At 38.2% G+C, this 22,241-nt stretch overlaps 2 protein-coding genes across 2 annotated transcripts in view; both read right to left on the bottom strand.

The window, feature by feature from the left end:
• The window catches only part of LOC310726753 (obscurin-like), a 238,298-nt gene that overhangs the window by 96,065 nt on the left and 119,992 nt on the right, over nt 1-22,241 (bottom strand). Inside the window, exons 4-6 of the mRNA XM_083542563.1 lie at nt 20,673-20,945; nt 19,466-19,525; nt 17,713-17,985 (exon numbers count right to left, since the gene is read on the bottom strand). Of these exons, the coding sequence (XP_083398689.1) occupies nt 17,713-17,985; nt 19,466-19,525; nt 20,673-20,945 (606 nt within the window). The remainder of the gene's footprint in view (nt 1-17,712; nt 17,986-19,465; nt 19,526-20,672; nt 20,946-22,241) is intronic.
• The window catches only part of LOC310726799 (Fc receptor-like protein 5), a 72,002-nt gene that overhangs the window by 20,193 nt on the left and 29,568 nt on the right, over nt 1-22,241 (bottom strand). The window lies entirely within an intron of this gene.

The raw sequence follows: 22,241 nt of genomic DNA, 5'->3' as shown, positions 1-22,241 counted from the left end.
TTCACGCAGGACTCCTTGCTTTCTCTTTCGTTCGGACTCCACTTGCAGGATTCAATGCTTGACGTTCCGTTCTGACTCCGGTATCCTGTACCGGCTGCGCTTCTCCTCCCCGCGCATCTCGGATCAGCTATGCTTCTCCCCAAGCGCACCTCGGGCTCTCTCAACATAGGGACTGCCGTAAGCATATTTGTGTTTGTGTGTATCTCTCTCCCTCACTCTTGTCATTAAAACCCGAGCGAGCTGTACTCCAGCTTCCGCGTCCTGTTTCACTCTCACGCTGACATGGTCACAGTTTCTTCATGAAATTACCACAGAGAGATTTATGGTTCATTCAGAAAGTATTCAGATCCCCTTTACTACTCTATTTTACATTTTGTAATTTTGCAGCCTGATACTACAGTGTTCAAATAATTTTTTTTTCTCATTAATCTGCACTCAGTACCCCGAAAATGACAAAATTACAAAGTGAAAGAGAACTAAAAATATTTGCATATGTCTGAAAAAGGAAACATTATTTGATTTAATTTGATCATTATATAATTAAAATATGACATACATAAGTATTCAGACCCTTTGCAACAATGCATGAATTCTAGCTCAGGTGCCTCCCATTTCTCTTGATCATTTCTGAAATATTTCTACACCTTCACTGGAATCTACCTGGAAAAATGTACTGATTGTTCATGACTTGTTCATGAGCTATGAGATCAAAGAAACTGCTTGCAGAATTGAAAGGCACAGATCTGGGGAAGGCAAAAAATATTCTCCTTAATTGAAGATTCCCAAAAGGACAATGACCTCCATAATTCTCAAAAGTGTTGGGCATCTAGGACTGCTAAAGAGCTGCTGAAGACCTGGTTGCTCAGCCAAAGTGAGCAATAAGTGGAGAAGGGTCTTAGTAAGACAGGTGAACAAGAACCTGATGGTCACTCAGAAAAAAATCCCCCACTTCAAGATTGTGAGGTTAGACTCTTAATAGGATATAACTGTTCCAGAGCTCTAGCACCCAGAGAAGTGACCATTGGAGCAGACAACAAGCCATATGCTGTTCGCACGGATCTTGGATGAAGCATTGTGGGCCCTTCGTTGAAGAATCATGAGTCAATAAGTGGTGTTAACATATGTCACAGAGTATCTATCAAGGAAATTCCTTCTGTTACACCAGCAGATCTTATTAAATTACTAGAGTCAGATTTCAAGGACACTAATGAAAACACAAAGGCAGTGTCTCGGGAGGACATTGTGTTCTTGAACAGACTAGAAGAAAACGTCCAAATGAACAAAAACAATCACTTAGAAATGCCCCTTCCTTTCAGGCAGAGACCCTTCCTTCCAGATAACAAACCCCTTGCAGTGGTAAAACTTCAACAAGAGGAGATTAGAGAAGGATAAATAGTATAAAGAACATTATGTGAAGTTCATGGAGGAGATCATAGAAAACGGAGACGCTGAAGGAGACCTGGATGAAGGAAAGGAGGGAGAAAAATGGTACATCCCCCATCACTGGGTGTATCACTCAAAGAAGCCCGGGAAAATTTGCATAGTCTTCGACTGTTCTGCCAGATACAAGGGAGCCAGCCTAAATGACCATTTGCTCACAGGCCTTGACCTGATGAATAGCCTGGTTGGAATTCTTTTAAGGTTCAGACATCAACCAGTTGTTTTGATGTGTGATATCGAAAGAATGTTTCACCAGTTCCATGTCGACAAAGCAGATCGAGACTACTTACGATTCCTTTGGTGGAGAAATGGAGATGTCAACTTACCACCTCAAACCTATCGAATGAGAGTACATCTTTTTGGTGCCTCGTCATCCCCTGGGTGTGCCAACTTTGGATTGAAGCATCTTGCGAAAGAGGGTGAGCATTCACAATTCATTATGCGAGATTTTTACATGGATGATGGAGTTTCCAGTGTTGAAAATGCAAAGAAATGAATTCAGTTGGCACAAGAAGCACGTCATCTTTTGAAGACTGGGAGGTTTGAGGCTGCATAAGTTTGTCTCTAAAAATAAGGCAGTTTTAGAGAGCATACCATCCTCTGAACATGCAACAGATGTTAAGACTGTTGATCTTTCCCTCTCCAATGAGGCTTTGGAAAGAGCTTTAGGCCTTTACTGGCATCTGGATGATGACAACTTCATATTTCGTGTTAACTTTAAGAACCAACCAGCAACCTGAAGAGGTATACTGTCAACTGTGGCCTCCTTGTGTTGCGGCCCAGGTGGGAGCACTGGAAGACAGATCTCACTAACTTGGTGAAGGTCAAGGTTCCTTGTTGTGTTGTACCTGCTGGATTTGGAAAAATCACAAGGAAAGAGATTCATAACTTTTCGGACGCCAGTACGAATGGGTATGGCCAGTGCTCATACCTCCGAGTCGAAAACGAACAAGGTGATGTCCATTGTACTTTGCTCATGGCTAAATCTAGGGTAGCTCCACTCAAAGTCACAACAATTCCTTGGTTAGAGTTGACTGCGGCAGTTGTGTCAGTTGCAGTAGATGATGTGCTGAAAGAAGAAATTAATCTTACTGATGCAGAGGTATATTTCTGGACTGACTCCCAAGTGGTACTGGGTTACATCAGTAACGAAGCTCGTCGCTTTCACACATTTGTTGCGAATCGAGTTCAGAGAATTCATTACAGTTCCGCTCCTCAACAGTGGCGGTATATTTCCTCGGATGAGAATCCAGCCGATTATGCATCACGAGGCCTAAGTATTGATGATCTTGTCACTTCCTGCTGGTTCACTAGACCCAACATCTTATGGCAGAGACATATACCTCCTCCTGTGGATGTTAACCCTCAACTTCAAATTGAAAATCCAGAGGTCAAAAAGGCTACATCACTGAATACCTATACAGTAGGGGACACCTGTTTATCTGACCGACTCACAAGGTTATCTTCATGGTCCAAAGTCATCCAAGCAGTGGCACGCCTACTTCATAGAGTAAGAAAGGACAAGTCAAGTGATCACAGTACAGTAGCTGAGCGTGAGGAGTTATCAAAAGACTTGCAGAGTCAGACATATCCAGAGGAGATATCATTGTTGAGTAAGGGCAAGACACTACCTCGCAGTAACAGGCTACACTATCTTGATGCCTTTGTGGATCATGATGGATTGCTTAAGGTGGGAGGAAGACTCGGCAATGCTTCTGTTTCACACTCTGTCAAACATTCGTTGATCCTTTTAAAGGAACATTAAGTAACAAAACTCCTAATTGCTGATTGTCATGAGAAAACTGGACATCAAGGTAAAGGCTTAACTATCAATGAGATCAGATCAAGAGGATTCTGGATTCCAGGAGTAAACAGGACTGTAGCCTCTTTTGTACAACACTGTATAAAATGTCGTAAACACCACAGACCCACAGAACATCAAAATATGGCAGATCTGCCCTCAGAGCGCATAGATCCATCCCCGCCATTAACGTACTGTGGAATGGACTGTTTCGGCCCGTTCTTCACAAAACAAGGGCGTAGGTCATGCAAGAGGTACGGACTTCTTTTCACCTGTTTCTGTTGCAGAGCCATCCACATTGAGATGCTGGATGATATGTCTACGGACTCCTTTATTAATAGTCTGAGATGTTTCATTGCTATTAGAGGAGCGGTTCGTCAGATAAAGTGTGACCAAGGAAGTAACTTTATTGGAGCCGTTGGAGAAAGGACTACTTGTCTAACATCGCAACCAGACAATGTTGGCTAACCCCCAAGAGAAACATGCAAGTTGGAGATATAGTGTTGGAGAAAGCAGAAGACTTGCCTAGAAATGAGTGGCGAATGGCAGAAGTTATTGAGACTGTGGTTAACAAGGATAATCTAGTGAGAAGAGTAAAAATACGCTTTGGAGACAGAAGGCTGGGAAAGGATGGAAAACGTCTGAGCAAACCATAAGTAGTTGAGCGACCAGTGCAGAAGTTGGTCCTGCTGCTAGAGGCAGCTTAAACAACTTCATGTATCATTTAAGCTAAGCAGTTCATAATAGATGATTAGTTCTTTGTTTTACTTTCATCTAGGTTAAGTAATGGTTAATTCATTTTAAAAATCATTCGTGATTTAAGTTTGAGATTATAGTCACTCGTGATTTTGGTGGGAGTGTAAATAACCCACAGTTATTTGAGTAGTTTTTAAATACGCTCTATATTCTCTACATGCACTATACTGAACATAAGTTTAAGTTTTCTGAATATTACTTATGTGTTTATTCTGTTTAGAAAATTTAATATTGGCAATTAAAGTTATTAAGCCTATAGAGACTTTTATTTTGAAATGACGGCTAGACGGACTGTCGCGAAGATCGCGCATACACGGAAATCAAGCACATGTGGAGATTGCTCATGCTTGGAGAGAAGAAGCAACACGGTTACGGTAAGTAATTTTATCTTGTCTATATTAGATGTTATCTTTAAAATGTGATAGTTTTGCTGTTTAATAGTATATTATTTCATTTTATTTTGCATGTATCTGAATTATTTGTGAATGTTGTTGTTTGTTCTAGCTCTTACTGTGTTGTTGTGGACAAAAAAAAAAAGGGGGAATTGTGGATGCAAATAAGGTGTTTTGAAGTCTAATATGGTGCATTATAAGGAAAATAAAACAGGAAAAAGAGTCCAACGCCAACATCAGTGCAAGAGTCAACTTTATTTCAACCGGGCTGCTACACACTCTGACTGAGCTCCAAAGATGATGTGTGGAGCTGGGAGAACGTTTCAGAAGGACAACCTTCCCTGCAGCCCTCCACTGATCTGGACTCTATGGACTCTATTGACTAGACGGAAGACTCTCCACAGTGCAAAATAGACAAAAGCTCATTTTAAGTTTGCAAAAAAGATCATATGAAGGACTTGTTCAGTCTGTAAGGAATAAGATTATCTGGTCTGATGAAACAAATAATTAACTATTTTGCCTCAATTCTAAATGTTTTGTCTGGAGGAAACCAGGCATGACTCATCATCTGCCCAATACAACCCCAACAATGAAGCACGGTGATGGCAGCATCATGCTGTGGGGGTGTTTTTCTGCAGCAGGGCCTGGGCAACTGGTCAGGGTTAAGTAAAAGCTGCAGAGATCTTTTTTTTATAAAAACCTGTTCCACAGAGCTCACGACCTCAGACTTTGACCACTTGGAAAAATAGCAAATGTGAAACGTAAAAGTAAAGAGAAGTGTAAAATAACGCCAATTCTGTTGGACTTCACCCACCTCCTGTTTCTTCTTTCTCTGAGCCAGAAAGCTCTCCACAATCATTTTTACATTTATTTATTTAAACTTTATTGGTTTAATTTTCAAAGGGGAAACTCATGGGTCCCTCCTAATGAGTGTTGTATAATGTATTTATTTAAAATCAGATGTGCCACATTATAAGTTCCAAACCTAAAAAAAATTCCAAACCTAAAATGGTCACAGATTCACCTCTGTGTTCATAATGTTCATAAGAAAATATGACACGTGGACAAATATATATGAATATTGATTTGATGCATGATGCAATATTGATTTGATGCATGATGCAAGGTTTTTTTCATACAGTATCTCACAAAAGTGAGTACACCACTCACATTTCAGCAACCATTTTAGTATAATCTTCTGAAGGGACAACACTATCTCAGGGAGTTTTTTCTTGCCACAGTCACTCATTAGGGACAAACTTACACTTATAAAGAACAATGTTATTCATTATTTTTTAACACATTATCTGTTTTCAATAAGAAAATTGTGTCTTGCCTACAGTCAAGCATGGTGGTGGCAGCATCTGGGTTTGCATGAGTGCTGCTGGTACTAGGGAGCTGCAGATCATTGAGGGAAATATGGTTTCCAACGTATACTGTGACATTCTAAAGCAGAACATGATGCCCATATTCACTTCGGATGCACTCACTTTTGTTGCTAACTATTTTGACAATGATGTCTGTATGTTGATTTACTTTTAGAGGAAAGTAAATCTATACTGCTATACTGCTTTAAAAAACAACTCTGTAGACTTTAGTCTTGATCTGGATGCTACTACGATTTTCCCCTCTGCTACTGTTAGAAACTTAGGTATTATACTCAACCGCTCACTATCCTTTGATGCCCATATTCGCAGCCTCTCTAAAATGTCTTTTTTTTTTCATTTACAACGCATTGTCAAACTACAACCTTTTATCTGCAGAAATTATGCTAAAACATTAGTACATGCTCTGATTACGTCTCGTCTTGATTACTGCAATTCACTCTTCTCTGGTCTATCAGCTCACTCAATCTCACGTTTACAGTACATACAAAACTCGGCTGCCAGAATGTTACCTCCAATAAAACATTTGCCCACATTACACCTATATTACTTGATCTTCACTGGCTGCCAGTCTCATCTCGCATAAAATATAAAATCATACTGCTCACTTATAGGGCACCAAATGCCCCCCCCCCCCCTTCTGATCTTCTCTCATTCTATGTACCTTCACGATCACTCCGGTCTTCAAATTCTGAACTTCTATGTATTCCTAGATACCGTCTATTCTCTGCGGGTGGCAGATCCTTTTCTGTCTAACACTATGGAACTCCCTACCCATTGCACTCAGAACCATCACCACTTTGTCTGAATTTAAATCAAGGTTTAAGACCCACCTTTTCAACCTTCACTATCAGTAAATGCATATGTATTAGGAGTCCTTAATTTTTCTGAAATGTGTATGTATTGTGTACTATGTAAAGTTCTATCTCTTGTACTGTATGTTTTTGGGTATAGTGTTGTCTTCTGTTAATATCTCATGCAGCTTCATGTGATCATTCGTCCTGGGCAAATGTCAGACGAATATGTATATGTATGTTACACTATATTTCATCTGTCTTGAAATACTGTACCTTGTAAAGCGTCCTTGAGCTTGGGAAAGGTGCTATATAAATTAAACCTATTATTATTATTATTATTATTAATAATATTATTATTATTATTATTATTATACAAGCTGCACATTGAGTATAAAATATATCCAAGTTTTGTTTCTATAGTATTGTCCCTTAAGAACATACTATGGGTGCTGAAATATGAGGGGTGTACACACTTGTGTGACAAAAAAATGTATATTAGTTGCAGAAAAAAAAAAGCAGAAAGTGGAGCAGAAAGTGTGAGTCTCAACGTATTATGCAGGGGCTTCATTAATAATGTCGGTATCTTGAGGGAGGAGGCGATCCCGTGGGGAGAGAAAGCTGGCTAGAGAAAGCTGTGTCAAACATCGTAATACGCGTTTCTTTGGGGGAACCAGGCCTGATCTTTCAACTTTACCCCTCTTTCTTTCCCACCGAAGTGGCCAAGGTGGCCTATGTGATTTCTTTGCTATCAAGTTCAGATTTTGGACTCTGCCTCTTAATGTAACAATGTGGCTTACTTGCTGTTCCCTGCCACATAAGGTAGGCTTTTGGTGGCGAAATTTGCTGCAGAGTTTCACACCACTGCCACAGATAGTGGTTAGAACCCCATCGGGGTTTGGCCGCTGAGGCTAAAGATGAGTTACCTGCCCTTGAACTCCTACCTGATCTAGATGGCCTCATCACACTCGCAACCCGAATAAACAGACACCTGCAGGAGCCTCGTGTGGAGCGCAAAACTGCCGTCAAATACCCCCTCGTGACAATGCCATTCCAGAACCCCACTGTGGTAGAGCGGCCTTACGGGTTCGCCTTCTACCCAAATGATGGCAATACTCGCTGTGATGTTCCGTGTGAAGTGGTGTTTATTTACAGCGTGCTCAAGTGCAAAGTCCAAATTATATACAATACCCCCATGAAAAAAAAAAGTGGCAAAATAACAAAACAAAGACAATTATGATGAAAGTAAAGAAAACTATATACAAAATAGGTGCACCTGCTCATGTGCATTCACTACAATGCTTCTCAGACCTCGTTCTCTCCACAATGCACCACTCCTACAACTCCCCTCAATTGAATTGGGAGACTGGTTTATAAAGTGTTAGCCCCTCCCCTTGGACTCAACCATTTCACCCAAAGGGGTTTGGTCATTTTGTAGCTAGTCACAGAATGGCTTAATAACAATATAAATATCATAATAAATAATAAACATAATAACAATAACAACACTAATAATAATAATAATGATAACGAAAATTACAACAATGCCAATAATAATAATAATAATCACCCACAAAAAAAATGTCCTATCAACATAAATTTGAGGACTTCCATTTTTGCCGCGCATGTGCGACGTAGTGCTGGTGCTTTAAAGCCAGCCGCTATTCAGCGCTCCGGTTGGCTGCCATCCAAGCCCAACCCGGAAGACCGACGCAAAAAACAGGTGAGTACACAAAGTTTTAGGAAGTCCTTCCGTTTGTGTGTGTGTGTGTGTGTGTGTGTGTGTGTGTGTGTGTGTGTGTGTGTGTGTGTGCGCTTATTGTCCGGGATGAGAGATGAAAGAATGAAGCGAGTGTGTGTGTGTGTATGTGTGAGCGGCGTGCTACCAGCGTGTGTGTGCACCCACAGCGCTGTAGCAAGAAACAGGAAAAAGTGAAAGTATAGTGTGTATTGTCATGCTGACCATAGGGACAGTTCACTCTGTCACACCCACTCTCCTCCATATCCTATTGAAATCAGCCACCGACACTATCCTCAAACAAAAAAGAGAGAGTCTTCTCTCCAGAGTCTAGTCTCCAGAGTCTTGTGTCTCTACTGTGGGGAGGCTGGACACATAGTGATTTCCTGCCCAGTAAAAAAACGGGCTCATCACTGATGGGGAGACCCTCACCGAGCCAAATATTTCCTCCCTCTCCAAACTACTCCGGGACATCCGCATCCACTCTGGGGGGCAGCAGCACCAGCTTGCGGCATTTGTGGATTTAGGGGACTCAGAATTTCTGGATCAGGATCTAGTTCAGCAGTTAAAGATTAAAACTGAACCCTCGCCAGGCTTGCTGGGGAATTTTTTTCACCCTCTACTACCGACTGGGATCTAGGAACGGTAAACCTGATGGTCTTTCCAGGGTCTTCCTACATCCGTTTCCATGCCTGCCCTGGACCTAGACCTCGAGGCCAGGGATAAACCTGCCACTGTGGACAAGCCGGTTGTTGAGGGTTCCCCTGCTAAAATACTTTTTGTTCCCGAGCAGCTTCAATCCCAAGTCCTCCAGTGGTGTCATGTCTCACCTCTGATTCTTTATCCCGGGGTTCCTCATACTCTGTCCCTCTGTCCAGCAGTTTTGGTGGCCCACTGTCCCGAGAGATGTCCGGGAATTTGTAGCCTCCTGTCCTACCTGCACGCAACATAAGAACCTCAAATGCCGCCCACTGGGGTTACTACACCTGCTTTCATTGCCTAAACGCTTCTGGTCCCACATTGCCCTAGATTTCGTTACCATCTGCCAGATGCACCGCCATTCTTACCATGGTGGACCGGTTCTCCAAAATGGTACATTTCATTCCTCTAGCCAAACTGCCTTCAGCTAAGGAAACCGATGCACTCCCTCTCATGCATGTTTTCCGTCTGCATAATCGCTCCTTTCTGACCGGGGCCCCCAATTTATGGCCAACTTTTTGTAAAGAGTTCTTTTGCCTTCTAGGGGTCGTGACCAGACTCTCCTCTGTGTTTCACCCTTAAGCCAATAGCCAGACTGAGAGGCTTAATCAGGGGCGAGTGACTCCATATCCTTTGTGCCCAAATTGTCTCCTCATGGTCCTCCAAGCTGTTGTGGGTGGAGTACACCCATAAATCGCTGCCTACTGCCACCACTGGAATATCACCCTTTTAGACAGTTTATGGTTACCAACCCCCTCTATTTTTCACCCAGGAGGCATCCGTCCCTTCTGCGTCGGCTCAGTTACGACGCTGCCGACTCAGTTGGAGAAGGGCCGGCACATCTTTTCTTAGAGCTTCCCAGAGCTATGCCCGTTGGGCCAATTGGAGGCGTTCTCCTGCACCACATTACCTGGTTGGTCAAAAGGCATGGCTTTCCACTCATCATCTCCCACACAAGCCTGTGTGTCGTAAGCTCGACCGACGATTTCTGGGACCCTTCCTCATCTCCAAGGTCATTAACCCATTTGCTGTGTGCCTCAAAATACCCAAGGCAATTAAATCCTCCTGAATTCTATGTTTTTTGCCTTAGACATGTCCAAGCATGATCATTGGTTTTGAGACCTGTCCAAGCATGTTCCTTGTTTTTAGACTTTCCTGCCCTTTATCCCTGTGGAATATTTTACTTTTGTTTTTGCATCTCTCATTTTTTTTTTTTTCTGACAGTTTCTTGTCACTTCTGCTCTGGGTCTCCAGGTTAGAGGTTTTGTTTTTGCTTCTTTCCTTTTCTCAGTCTCTTGGTGCTACTTTTATAGGGGGTTCATAAGTTTTCTGACAATTTGGATTTATGCTTAGACCTTTCAATAAAGACTGCTTTTCGAACTTCAGCCTGCATCCTGCATTTGGGTCCTTCCACTCACTGCTACTGACAGTAGACAGAGCTCTAAAGATTCACTCTCACAGTCAGTTTGGGTTTAGCTGTTAGTATAAAATTAAGATTTCAGAGCTACTTCACACTTTAGCAGTAGATTCACTATATTTGCACATATTACCATGTCAAAATAAAATATTTAATTAAAAGTTTATGTTGTTATTTTTGTAAAAACAAAACATGTGCTTAACCCTCATTACCATTTCTACCATCTTTAACACAGACACATACACACACCACTATTTTGATTGTTTCAAAGGATTGATACGAGTTTGTTTTTAGTCAGGAATTCTATGCTCAGGGTCTGTTAGAACTAAAATTGTTAAGCGCCAAACAGTTAACAGACTTAAAAATGCACTGCATCCAGCCATTAGAAGGCCTCAGTCATATTTTACTTTTAAAATCCTTATTACTTTGTCTAACTACATACACAGCCATTTACTTTACTTTGTTCATAATTTGTTAAATATGTCCAGATCATTGTTGGATCTGTGTCATCTGTTTACATAATAATAATAATAATCCTACAGATGGTAGTGAGAGAAAGATATGTTAGTACTTAAGCAGCTCATGAACATGAGTAAATAAGCCTTGTAGTAAATCAACATTCAATGTATATTAATGGAACACGTTGAACTCTATCTTTGTTATTAATAAAATGTAAAAAGAGTCAAAAAAACTATTTATTGTAACTTAATTCGTGTGAATTTAAGAAGAGACAAACTGAATGCTAATCAATAACATATCAATAACAAATTTATACATTCTACACAATATTCTCAGCTTAAAATAAATAAATAAATAAATAAATAAATAAATAAATAAATAAATAAATCACATTGAGCACAAGCCATTGGTATACGTAAGTGAAACCAACAATGAAAAGGGAACAGAAAGAGTTTCTTTCTAACTCTTATTGCAAAATTTGATGCAATAAACTCAGGATATTCAGACTGAAGATGAACAACTTACCCCACCACTCTCTCTATTGAAGAACCAAAGAGAACATTTACTCACAGAAAATCACAGCGAGTGGACTGAACTCCATCCTGTTCCTCTAATGACCAACAGATTGACAGAGCATAAGTGTGTGTTAAAGCATTAACATTTCCTGTGTAACCATTTAGACACACACACACACACACACACACACACACACACACACACACACACACACACACACGCACACACACACACGCACAAACAAATAGCAAGACAGCAAGAATGTAGTTTCTGTTCCTGTTTTAAGAGTTATTGTATATGGCAAAAGCTATAATGTTTCATTTTGCTATGATTATTGAGGTAAAATATTAAAACTGAGTATCAGTGCTGTAAATGTATGTTATATGCTCACTGTCCACATATACCTGCTTTAACATGCTGCAATCCAATCAGCCAATCAGGTAGCAGCAGCACTATGCAGAAACTTCTGCAGAAACTTGCTTCAATAATCTCCTGGAATTTTCACACACCACAGTCTATATAGATGACACAAGCAAAAGAAAACAGCTTGTTAATGAGAGAGGTGAGAGGAGAACGGACAGATGGGATCAAACTGAAAAGAATATAAATAATAAAAATTAATATTTTATATACTATGGTGGGATATTTAAAGACATTGAGTCACGACCCGCTAACATTTTAATTACTTCTGTTTCTTTTTTACTATGGTTTTAGTAGCTACAGTTAAAATACTGTAATTTCTACTGCCTCACAAAGACAATCATTGCATTAGGTACCAGATCAATCCTGGCCAAGTGAGATCCTGAGGAGGATTCTCTGGAAAAGAAACTTGACAAACTCAGTGCCAGTGTCAAGGTACAGCGGACATTCAGGACTGCAAACTCTGTTTGCTTCATTAACCTGGTAGAGTTCTTCTTGATTCAGACATGACTTACCCACCATCAGAGTACACGATCCTATGACTGTGTTAATAACCTGGTTGTGAACTTCAGCACAAAGTAGAAGAGCTACACCCCAAAGGACCATGGTCCTGTCAGATCAACACCATACCGAGGTAGTACCATTAGCGACTGTTCCACTTCATACACCTATGAGACTATAAACTGCCCACAAGCACTCACAAACCTTGACACCTACACCAGTGACTGCATCCTTGCAGGAAACATTACAACCTGATTTGAGAAAGAAAAAAAAAAAAAAGACAGACAGACAAAATCGTAGCAATTAGCTTAGCATACCATTTACACTGAGCTCCCTGACCAGTAGTCTATCTGCAGTAAGCAGTGTTGGACGAGAGCTAGCAAGAGAATGATGCAGCTCAGCAATACAAACAATGGACATTTCTCTGTCTTGAATGTAGTGATCTTCCACCTGCACTTTGATGTTAATGGTTCAGTTTTAGCATGTGTTAGTGACTGTCAGTGTTTCTAATGCAGTGAATCATTGGTGAATAATAATCATGGATTATCACATTCAAGTTTTTTTTTCTCTTCAGGAGACAAGTTTTAAAATCTCATGCACAATATTGAACTGTTGCAGGACGTTTCAGTGTGATCAGAGAGAAGGAAAGACAGGGGGTGAAAGTTAAAGTGAATAAATAAAGCTGTGTATAGTGAACTACTGCATTTTTTTCTTTCTTCCAGTGCAAACCAGTAAAATCTGTTTCACCCGTTATTTGCTTTTAACAGAACATTTTATTTCCATAAAAAAACTGAAAAGCCAACAATACATCAGTAAGATTGGAAATTTGTACATACATGAATACCAATAGAAATAAAGCAAACATTGTTTGGTTTATATATTTAGTAGATTTTGCTTATATAATAAGTACATATTTATTTAAAAATAAAACATTTCCTTTTCATCACATCTACAATTAAAGTTCACACATCTTAAAAAACAAAACTAACCGTCAAAGTGAGATTGGAAGTTTACTCCTCATAAATCTCAGAGTGAATCTCAGATATACAGAAGAAAACAGCAGCACAAATCCAGTAGTGATAGTGTTTTGTATTTTCTCAGTATTACTTCTATTAGTTCACCACCATATTTCAGATAACAGTAAATTAAATCGCTTTTATGTTGCATTAATCCAAAGCTTTCTGCATTCAGCTTTACAGAAAATACAACCTGCACTGGAAACTATTATACTGCAGTCATTTCCAAATCATGCAGTTTAAACCACATACAGTCTCTGGATATTAATCAAAACTCACTAGTGAATGTTCTAGCACACAAAACACCTACTAGTCTTTCAGTTCTCCCAATGATGCCATTCCATGATCACACCTTTTCATCTCATTTCTTTCTGTCAGGATGAAACTCTATTTTCCAAGACAATTTATTTGTATAAACCTCGTTACAGTTACATGAATTGTTAAGTTTGAATTTGCAGGTCACCATGTTGGGATTAAACTCACTCCAGCAGCAGATGCATTATTTTATTACATCAGATGGTATTTTGCTGAAGCACAACTCAACCTTCAGACAATGAATCAACATTTTCTTTTGAACTATAAGATTTTAAACAATAGTGTTACTCTGTTTTGCATTAGCAGCATGTAGACTTTATTACAGACTACACACTTGCTAACTTTAGCTACACAAAATCAAAACAATGAGGATATTTATAAGATGCAGAGAAAATAACAGCATGAAAAAAAATGTATAATGTTAAAATCATGCAACAATAAAATGACAGTAAACACATCCTCTTTTTATAGATTTGATATAGATTGTTCACTCCTCTATGACTGCATTCTCAATTCTGTCATCAGTGTGATCTGTTAAAGAAAAGCACAGCTTTAACACAATTTAAAGGGGGTTTGTTTAATGTTAATAAATGACAGTGTAGTGATGAGTGACAGTGATTCAGGAAAAGATGTTAGAAAATAAACAATTTAAATAAAAAATAAAAAAGATTTTTGCTTAAGATTCTCCCATTAGGGGTGGCCACCTTATATACTCTATATATAGACACATTATAAACAGTTATAACATTATAACACTTATAAATAATTATATACACATTAGAAACACTAAATTAAATATTATCTAACGGTTGTTTCTATGATGGAGAAGTCAGAACATCTACTTATTAAATACACTTCTGCATCATTTTTTACAGTTTTAACTTAATGTACATTAGTGAAGGTAAAAACTTCAATTAAATCAGTCATTTAAACTCATCATACTCACATTTAAATCTTACTGGATTGATCAGGATGAGCACTGAGAATGGTTTCTACATGTGATAGACCTGAGAAAGTTTCTACATGTGATAGACCTGATACAGAATACAAAAATAATTATATTATTCCTTTATTCATGTTAAAATGAACATGTTTTTTCATGACCAGGGAGCCAACCGGAGTCATCAGCATCAGATACGAGCTCTCTGGCAGATGAACAGGAAAATGTGTTTAATAAGAATAAGAGATTTGAAGAGAAAGAAAAACAAAGGGATCAGTATGCAAAAACAGTTGAGCATATGGTCAATGCACAAAGAAGGAAAAAAAAACAAAGATTCATCCCGGAAAAGTAACAACCAGAAATCCAAAAATAAACACTGAAAGTAAAAAAGCACAAGCAGCAAAAATATTATAATTATATGTTTAAGGAGATTTGCGGGAATCTCAAAAGAGAATCGCAAGAACAGAAACTGTGCAAAAACTAAAACTAAGCGCCGTCACGCAGGAGAGAAGTGGCTTAAAAACACGCCGACTGATTGAGACCAGGTGGAGGAGGGGAAAGGGTAATGATGCTGCAGCGACACCCAGAGGCCAGACGAGGAACGTTCCTGAAAGTTTTTGTAAACTGCAGTACAAATAATTTTTTTGTTCAAATGTAACAAAGCCTGAATAACACTACATTTTGTACACATTCATGCAAAAAAAAAAAAAAAAAAAAAATCACTATAGGTTATATTAGATAATTCAGATATTATGGTCAACTCATTAATGCATATTTCTATTTAAATCAATATTAAAAGTATTTCTCACCTCTGACTAATATCCAGCTTCTCAGTTACTCTCCTCTCTCTGGGTATTTACAGTGGTAGAAACCTTCATCTGACTTTGAGACTTTATGGATGATCATCTCTCCTGTAGTCTGGTTCTGGACGACTGATCCATTTTTATAGAAATCAGTTTGGAAGTTTAAGGGCTTTGTGCTGCGATATAAACAGTGTAGAGTCAGAAGGTGTAGCTCAGTCACAGGATGGACAGAACTCTCCAGAATCACAGCACCATCTAAAACAGAGAAAATTACTTTTACAACTTGATGAATCCAGCTAGAAACTACACACACTGATGCGCTGTACAAACAGCACAGTATCAGCGAGTGTGGACACTGAAAATTAACACAAGGTGCTGTGAATTGTGTGCATACATGGAAATTAAAAAGTATTCCAGGAGTATTTACCTGAATAGTTGTCTGTCTTTTATAACATACTTTCCTGTTAAAAACTCTTGATGTTCTGCGTATTCTGAAATGAAACATTTTTCTTTCTCTTTAACAGTAAACACACTACATGAAGACTCACCATGAACTGTGATGTTGACAGGATTACTGTTTTCTCCAGATTCAGACTCACACCAGTAAACTCCAGTGTAGGATGTGGAGAGGAAGCTGATGTAACATGTAGATCCTGTAACTGATCCCCACTGTGAACAATCTAACACTCCTTCACTGTCTGTGTATCGTCTCACTGTCCATCCAGTAGAGTTACTCTGTTCCTCACAGCTCAGTGAGAGAGAGTCACCAGTAAAGTGTTGAGTTCTGCTGGGACTGATGATCAGAGACACTGGAGGAGATTCACTTTAAACACAGAAAACAGACAATTCTAACAATTTCCTCATTGTAAAATAAATTACATCAGCACATGTTATACATGATATAGTGTCATTATGAACCAGTTCCTGAGTCCTGTATAATACACAGAAATGCTATATTTCATTATGACGAGGGGTGGAGACATCAGAAAATACAGGAAACACAAGGGAAAAAATTATATAATGAGTTTCTACCAGGGATTAAGGCTAATAATCTATCTTCTATTTATTTATAACTAAATGTTGCATTAATATGATCTTTCCATCATCATGCAATATTTGCATTGCAAATTTTCCTCACCAGAGATCCATAGAGGCTGTGGATTGGTGTACAGTATGTGACTGACTGGTTCTCCTCGCTCTCCCCTACACACAAACTCCTGTGTGATGAAGAGCAGAAGGACTGAGAGTGTAGGAGCCTCCAGATCCTCTGCTGCTGTCTGAGCAAAGCTCTACATAAATTATATAGACATGATTAATGTGTACTGCAGTTAATCCGTCTCTGTGGGGAACAACTGTGTACCAGCTGAATGTCCAGTCTGTAGAGGAGTCTGTAACCTCACAGCTTAGAGTCACTGAGTCTTCTTCAGTCAGCCAGTTCTGTGGAGATACACTCAGTACTGCCTGTAGTCTTTGTTACATGGGAAGTTCAGAATATTTTAAGACTTATTTAATAATACAGTAATACATTTTCATGTGTATCCAAAACTCCTCACACACTCACCTGATACAATCAGTGTAACAGCATCACTGAACAAAAACAGGCGTCTATTTAAAATAATTAAAAGAAGTCAGACAAGCCTTCACAGTTCTCCTTATTTAAATATCTATACGGGTTCAAGCCTCGCAGTGGCTTAGATATCAAGAGAAAAGTAGGAGGAGGGACCATTTAACAGGAAAATCCAAAATTATTACAAACATTACAGTAAAGAATTCCACTGGTTTAGGTCTTACTATAAAAAAATAATAGAAGATTAAACAATGTTATAAAATCATGTAAATATTTTTTGCTAGAGGTATATAATGATGAGGGAGAAATAATAATGCACCAGTTTACCTTTATTAACACTTTTAAGTAATTTCCACATACATTTTAAAAAATAATTTAAGGTCTGTAAATGTATGTTTACATGTTTGTTTTTAATGTAACGAACACATTTATATCTAATTAAACTGTACTGGAAAGTGTAGCTGTAGTATTTATGCTACTGATGATAATCTTTGAACTTGTCAGGTCAAATAATTCAATTGACTACAGTTCCAAGCAAGAATCAAAGCCTTCAAACATGGAAACCAATACAATCACCATTCACTCAATCATTCTTATTCATCCTGCAACTGACTGAGAACAGAATAACTTAATTACACACTCAACTGATACAGTCAGTTTCAGATGTACTGTATATTACACCATAAGAAAATATTCATCACTATGTAACTGCGTATTTTGATGTGTTACATGGGTCACAAAACACAAACTCACCTGATACAGTCAGTGTAACAGCTTCACTGAGGTGTGAGGAACGTGAGCCTCCACTCTCACTTTCTTTACAGGTGTATTTACCTGTGTGTGTCACTTCAACACTACTGATTGTGTACATCTGTACACTACTGACAGGACTGAGTGAAGCATCTTTATACCAGCTGTACTGCCACCTAGATACACTTTCATCCTGTATCTCACATCTCAGAGTGACACTGTCTCCACTGAACACCTGTTTATCAGGATTAATAGATGACACTGGTTTGGGTTTCACTGTAGGAAATAACAGAGAATGTAAAATGTAATGATAAATGCTAAGAATGATAAGATTAATGGAATAGGGAATCAAGATGTGATGCCATGATTCTGTAATGGAAATCACTGCATGGGCTCAGAAACAGCTTTAGAAATCGTTTGTATTCTCCCTGTATCCATAAATGTTGGTTAAAGCTTTATTATGCAAGTAAGAAGCAATATGTAAACATGATACAGAAACACATCCGGCTTATCTCTACCAAAAGACATTAAAATGTACTAAGAAAAAATGGAAAATTGCTGTGTGGTCAGATGAATAGTAATTTAAAATTATTTTTAGAAACTATGGATGCAGCATTCCCTGAACTAAAGAAGAACAAAACCATCAGTAAATTATCAGCGTTCAGTTTAAAAGCCTGCATGTCTAGTGGAACGAGTGTGAATTAGTGCCTATGGAATGACTAGCTTGTACAGCTGGATAGGAAACCTCAGTTCTAAAAGGTATTTACAGGTTTTAGAGAAACATATGCTTCCATTCAGATAAAGTTTTTATTTATTTATTTATTTATTTATTTATTTATTTATTTATTTATTTATTTATTTATTTATTTTAGGACAATGCTAAAACTCATACGTACTTAACTAAATTATTATTTTCTTCTATATTTAATTAATACAGGTGAAGCAAATTTTCATGAATATTTATTATAAATATTTCATGAGTATTTTAATTGAACATTTTCAGTTGCACAGCTCCTGTTGTACACAGGAACATGTATTTTGGCACACAGTCTTATGAAAGTCAGTGATCCCTGTGATTGGGTGTGTAGTTTTGTGCTTCCATATGTTGGCATGTTTTGTCCCAAAACCTTTTGATACCAGCTCGAATTTTTGAAAACAATGAGGCCACATTCTCTGAACTAAAGAAGAGCAGGACCATCTGGCTTAAAATCAGCGATCAATTCAAAAGTCTGCATCTCTAATTGAATGTTGGAGCATTGGTGCCTATGAAATGAAACTTGTACATTTGGATAGGATCAATACTGAAAGGTATGTACAGCTTTTAGACAAGTATTTTTCTTGGCAACCACATATTTACAACAAAATGTTTTTTTTTTTTCCCCAAGATGAAATAAGGGGGAATAAGGGGTGTGCTGGTACTGATCTTTAAAAATAAGGGAGATGATCCCTGTACGACAGGGTGGAGAGAGGAGTTGTGGTATTGTATTAGGAAGTCTGGTGTGGTTGAGGTTTGGACATGTGCAGAGGAGGGACATGGGGTATATCGGTCAAAAAAGGCTGAGCTTGGAGCCGGCAGGAAGGAGGAAAAGAGGAAGACCAAGGAGGAGGTTTATGGATGTGGTGATGGAAGACATGCAGGTAGCTGGTTTAAAAGAGGCAGATGTAGAGGACAGAGTACTATGTAGATGGATAATCCGATGTGGCGACCCCTAATGGGAAGTGGAAGAAGTGTCACCAGAACACCTCATACACTCACCTGATAGAGTCAGTGTAACAGCATCACTGAAGTCTGATGATGCCACTGGTTTGCGTCTTGCTGAAGGAAACAGAGCATCTAAAATGTCATAAACAAAAAATTATTATAAATGAATAATTGATTTACAAATAGTGTACTGGTGAATGCAAAAGTTTGTTTTCACAAATATGATTATTTACACACACTTACACTACACAATTTATAACGAATATCATTCATTCTGAAAATTGTAAACTATGTGCTCAGTTTATCTCCTCATGAAGCTTGTTATACTGCAATTGCCTTTTTGCCTTCAGCTTGTTGTTACTTGTTGTTCTCTCAAGACTGAAAATGACAACTGAAGACCTACCTCTTCCTAACACTTAAATAAGCACTTTCCAAGTTTGTAGAATTCAAGAGTTATATTTATATTAGATTTGAGTTAAGTTGTAGATTTATTCATTACTAGAGACTTTTGTCCGTCGTTCTGGATAAGGCCGTCTGCTAAATGCCGCAAATGTAAATGTAAATTTAAAGTATCCTGTTTGCTGATCTCCTGACAATGTTCTGAATTTAACATTGATTCTACCTCTTGTTTTGGATTTTCTTTGCACATCTCTCAATAAAGATCGCATTTTCTGTACTTGCAGCACCTTTCTGAGCCTTGTGTTACAAAAAATTAACACAAGTAGAAAAAATAATTCAACAGAATTGTGCCTCTACTTCCAAAATAAAGCTATAATAATAGACAGCATTTGGCAGACACCCTTATCAGAATACTTTATTGATCCAAAGAGAAATTGTAATCCAGCAACTTAAAAGTATCTAATTCACCCTACTAAGTTGGGGGTTAAGGGCCTTGCTCAAGGGCCCAGCAGTGGCAGCTTAGTGGTGTTATTATATTATTATTATTATTATTATTATTATTATTATTATTATTGATATTGTTTTTGTTATTATTGATAATAACAACAGCATTATAAATAATAATAATAATAATAATAATAATAATAATAATAATAATAATAATAATAATAATAATAATAATAATAATAATAGTTAATAATGTGATTGATAATGTGAATGTTTTAAATGATTTCCAAAATAGTTTGTCAGCAGTTTTCATCCATAAAAAAGGAATTATTTAAAAAATTAAAGTTTTGTAGATGTATTCACTAGTCAGTAAGAATTGCACATTTTAAAGCTCTAAAAAAAAAAACACACTCACCTGATACAGTCAGTGTAACAGCATCACTGAGGTGTGAGGAACGTGAGCCTCCACTCTCTTTTCCTTTACAGGTGTATTTACCCGTGTGTGTCACTTCAACACTACTGATTGTGTACATCTGTACACTACTGACAGGACTGAGTGAAGCATCTTTATACCAGCTGTACTGCCACCTAGATACACTTTCATCCTGTATCTCACATCTCAGAGTGCCAGTGTCTCCACTGAACACTGGTTTATCAGGATTTATAGATGCCATTGGTTTGGGTCTTTCTGTATATAAAAATATAGCATTTTATTTTTTTTATCATATCAGTGGACAATGATGATATAGTTGCATGAAATAGTTGAATATTTGATGCAACTGTTTGCTTTCATCACCTCAATTATCTAATGTAGAAATAAATAAGGGTTTGTGTTCTTTTAAATAATTAGTCAGCAATCATGTTTTCTAATACACTGTAATCACAAGAAATTACAATAACCAAGCAACGTTTTATATATATATATATATATATATATATATATATATATATATATATATATATATATATATATATATATATATATATATATATATATATATACAGTGAGGAAAATAAGTATTTGAACACCATGCTATTTTGCAAGTTCTTCCACTTAGAAATCATGAAGGGGTCTGAAATTGTCATCGTAGGTGAATGTCCACTGTGAGAGACATAATCTAAAAAAATAAATCCAGAAATCACTTTTTAAACTATTTATTTGTATGATACAGCTGCAAATAAGTATTTGAACACCTGTCTATCAGCTAGAATACTGACCCTTAAAGACCTGTTAGTCTGCCTTTAAAATGTCCACCTCCACTACATTTATTATCCTAAATTAGATGCACCTGTTTGAGGTTGTTAGCTGTATAAAGACACCTGTCTACCCAATACAATCAGTAAGAATCCAAATAATAACATGGCCAAGACCAAAGAGCTGTCCAAAGACACTAGAGACAAAATTGTACACCTCCACAAGGCTGGAAAGGGCTACGGGGAAATTGCCAAGCAGCCTGGTGAAAAAAGGTCCACTGTTGAAGCAATCATTAGAAAATGGAAGAAGCTAAACATGACTGTCAATCTCCCTCGGACTGGGGCTCCATGCAAGATCTCACCTCGTGGGGTCTCAATGATCCTGAGGAAGGTGAGAAATCAGCCCAGAACTGCACGGGAGGAGCTGGTCAATGACCTGAAAAGAGCTGGGACCACCGTTTCCAAGGTTACTGTTGGTAATACACTAAGACGTCATGGTTTGAAATCATGCATGGCACGGAAGGTTCCTCTGCTTAAACCAGCACATGTCCTGGCACGTCTTAAGTTTGCCAATGACCATTTGGATGATCCAGAGGAGTCATGGGAGAAAGTCATGTGGTCAGATGAGACCAAAATAGAACGTTTGGGTCATAATTCCACTAAACGTGTTTGGAGGAAGAAGAATGATGAGTACCATCCCAAGAACACCATCCCTACGGTGAAGCATGGGGGTGGTAGCATCATGCTTTGGGTGTGTTTTTCTGCACATGGGACAGGGCGACTGCACTGT

Source organism: Silurus aristotelis (assembly GCF_946808225.1).
Source record: "Silurus aristotelis genome assembly, chromosome: 5".
Taxonomy (NCBI): Eukaryota; Metazoa; Chordata; class Actinopteri; order Siluriformes; family Siluridae; genus Silurus; species Silurus aristotelis.
This window is presented reverse-complemented; position numbering and strand designations above follow the sequence as displayed.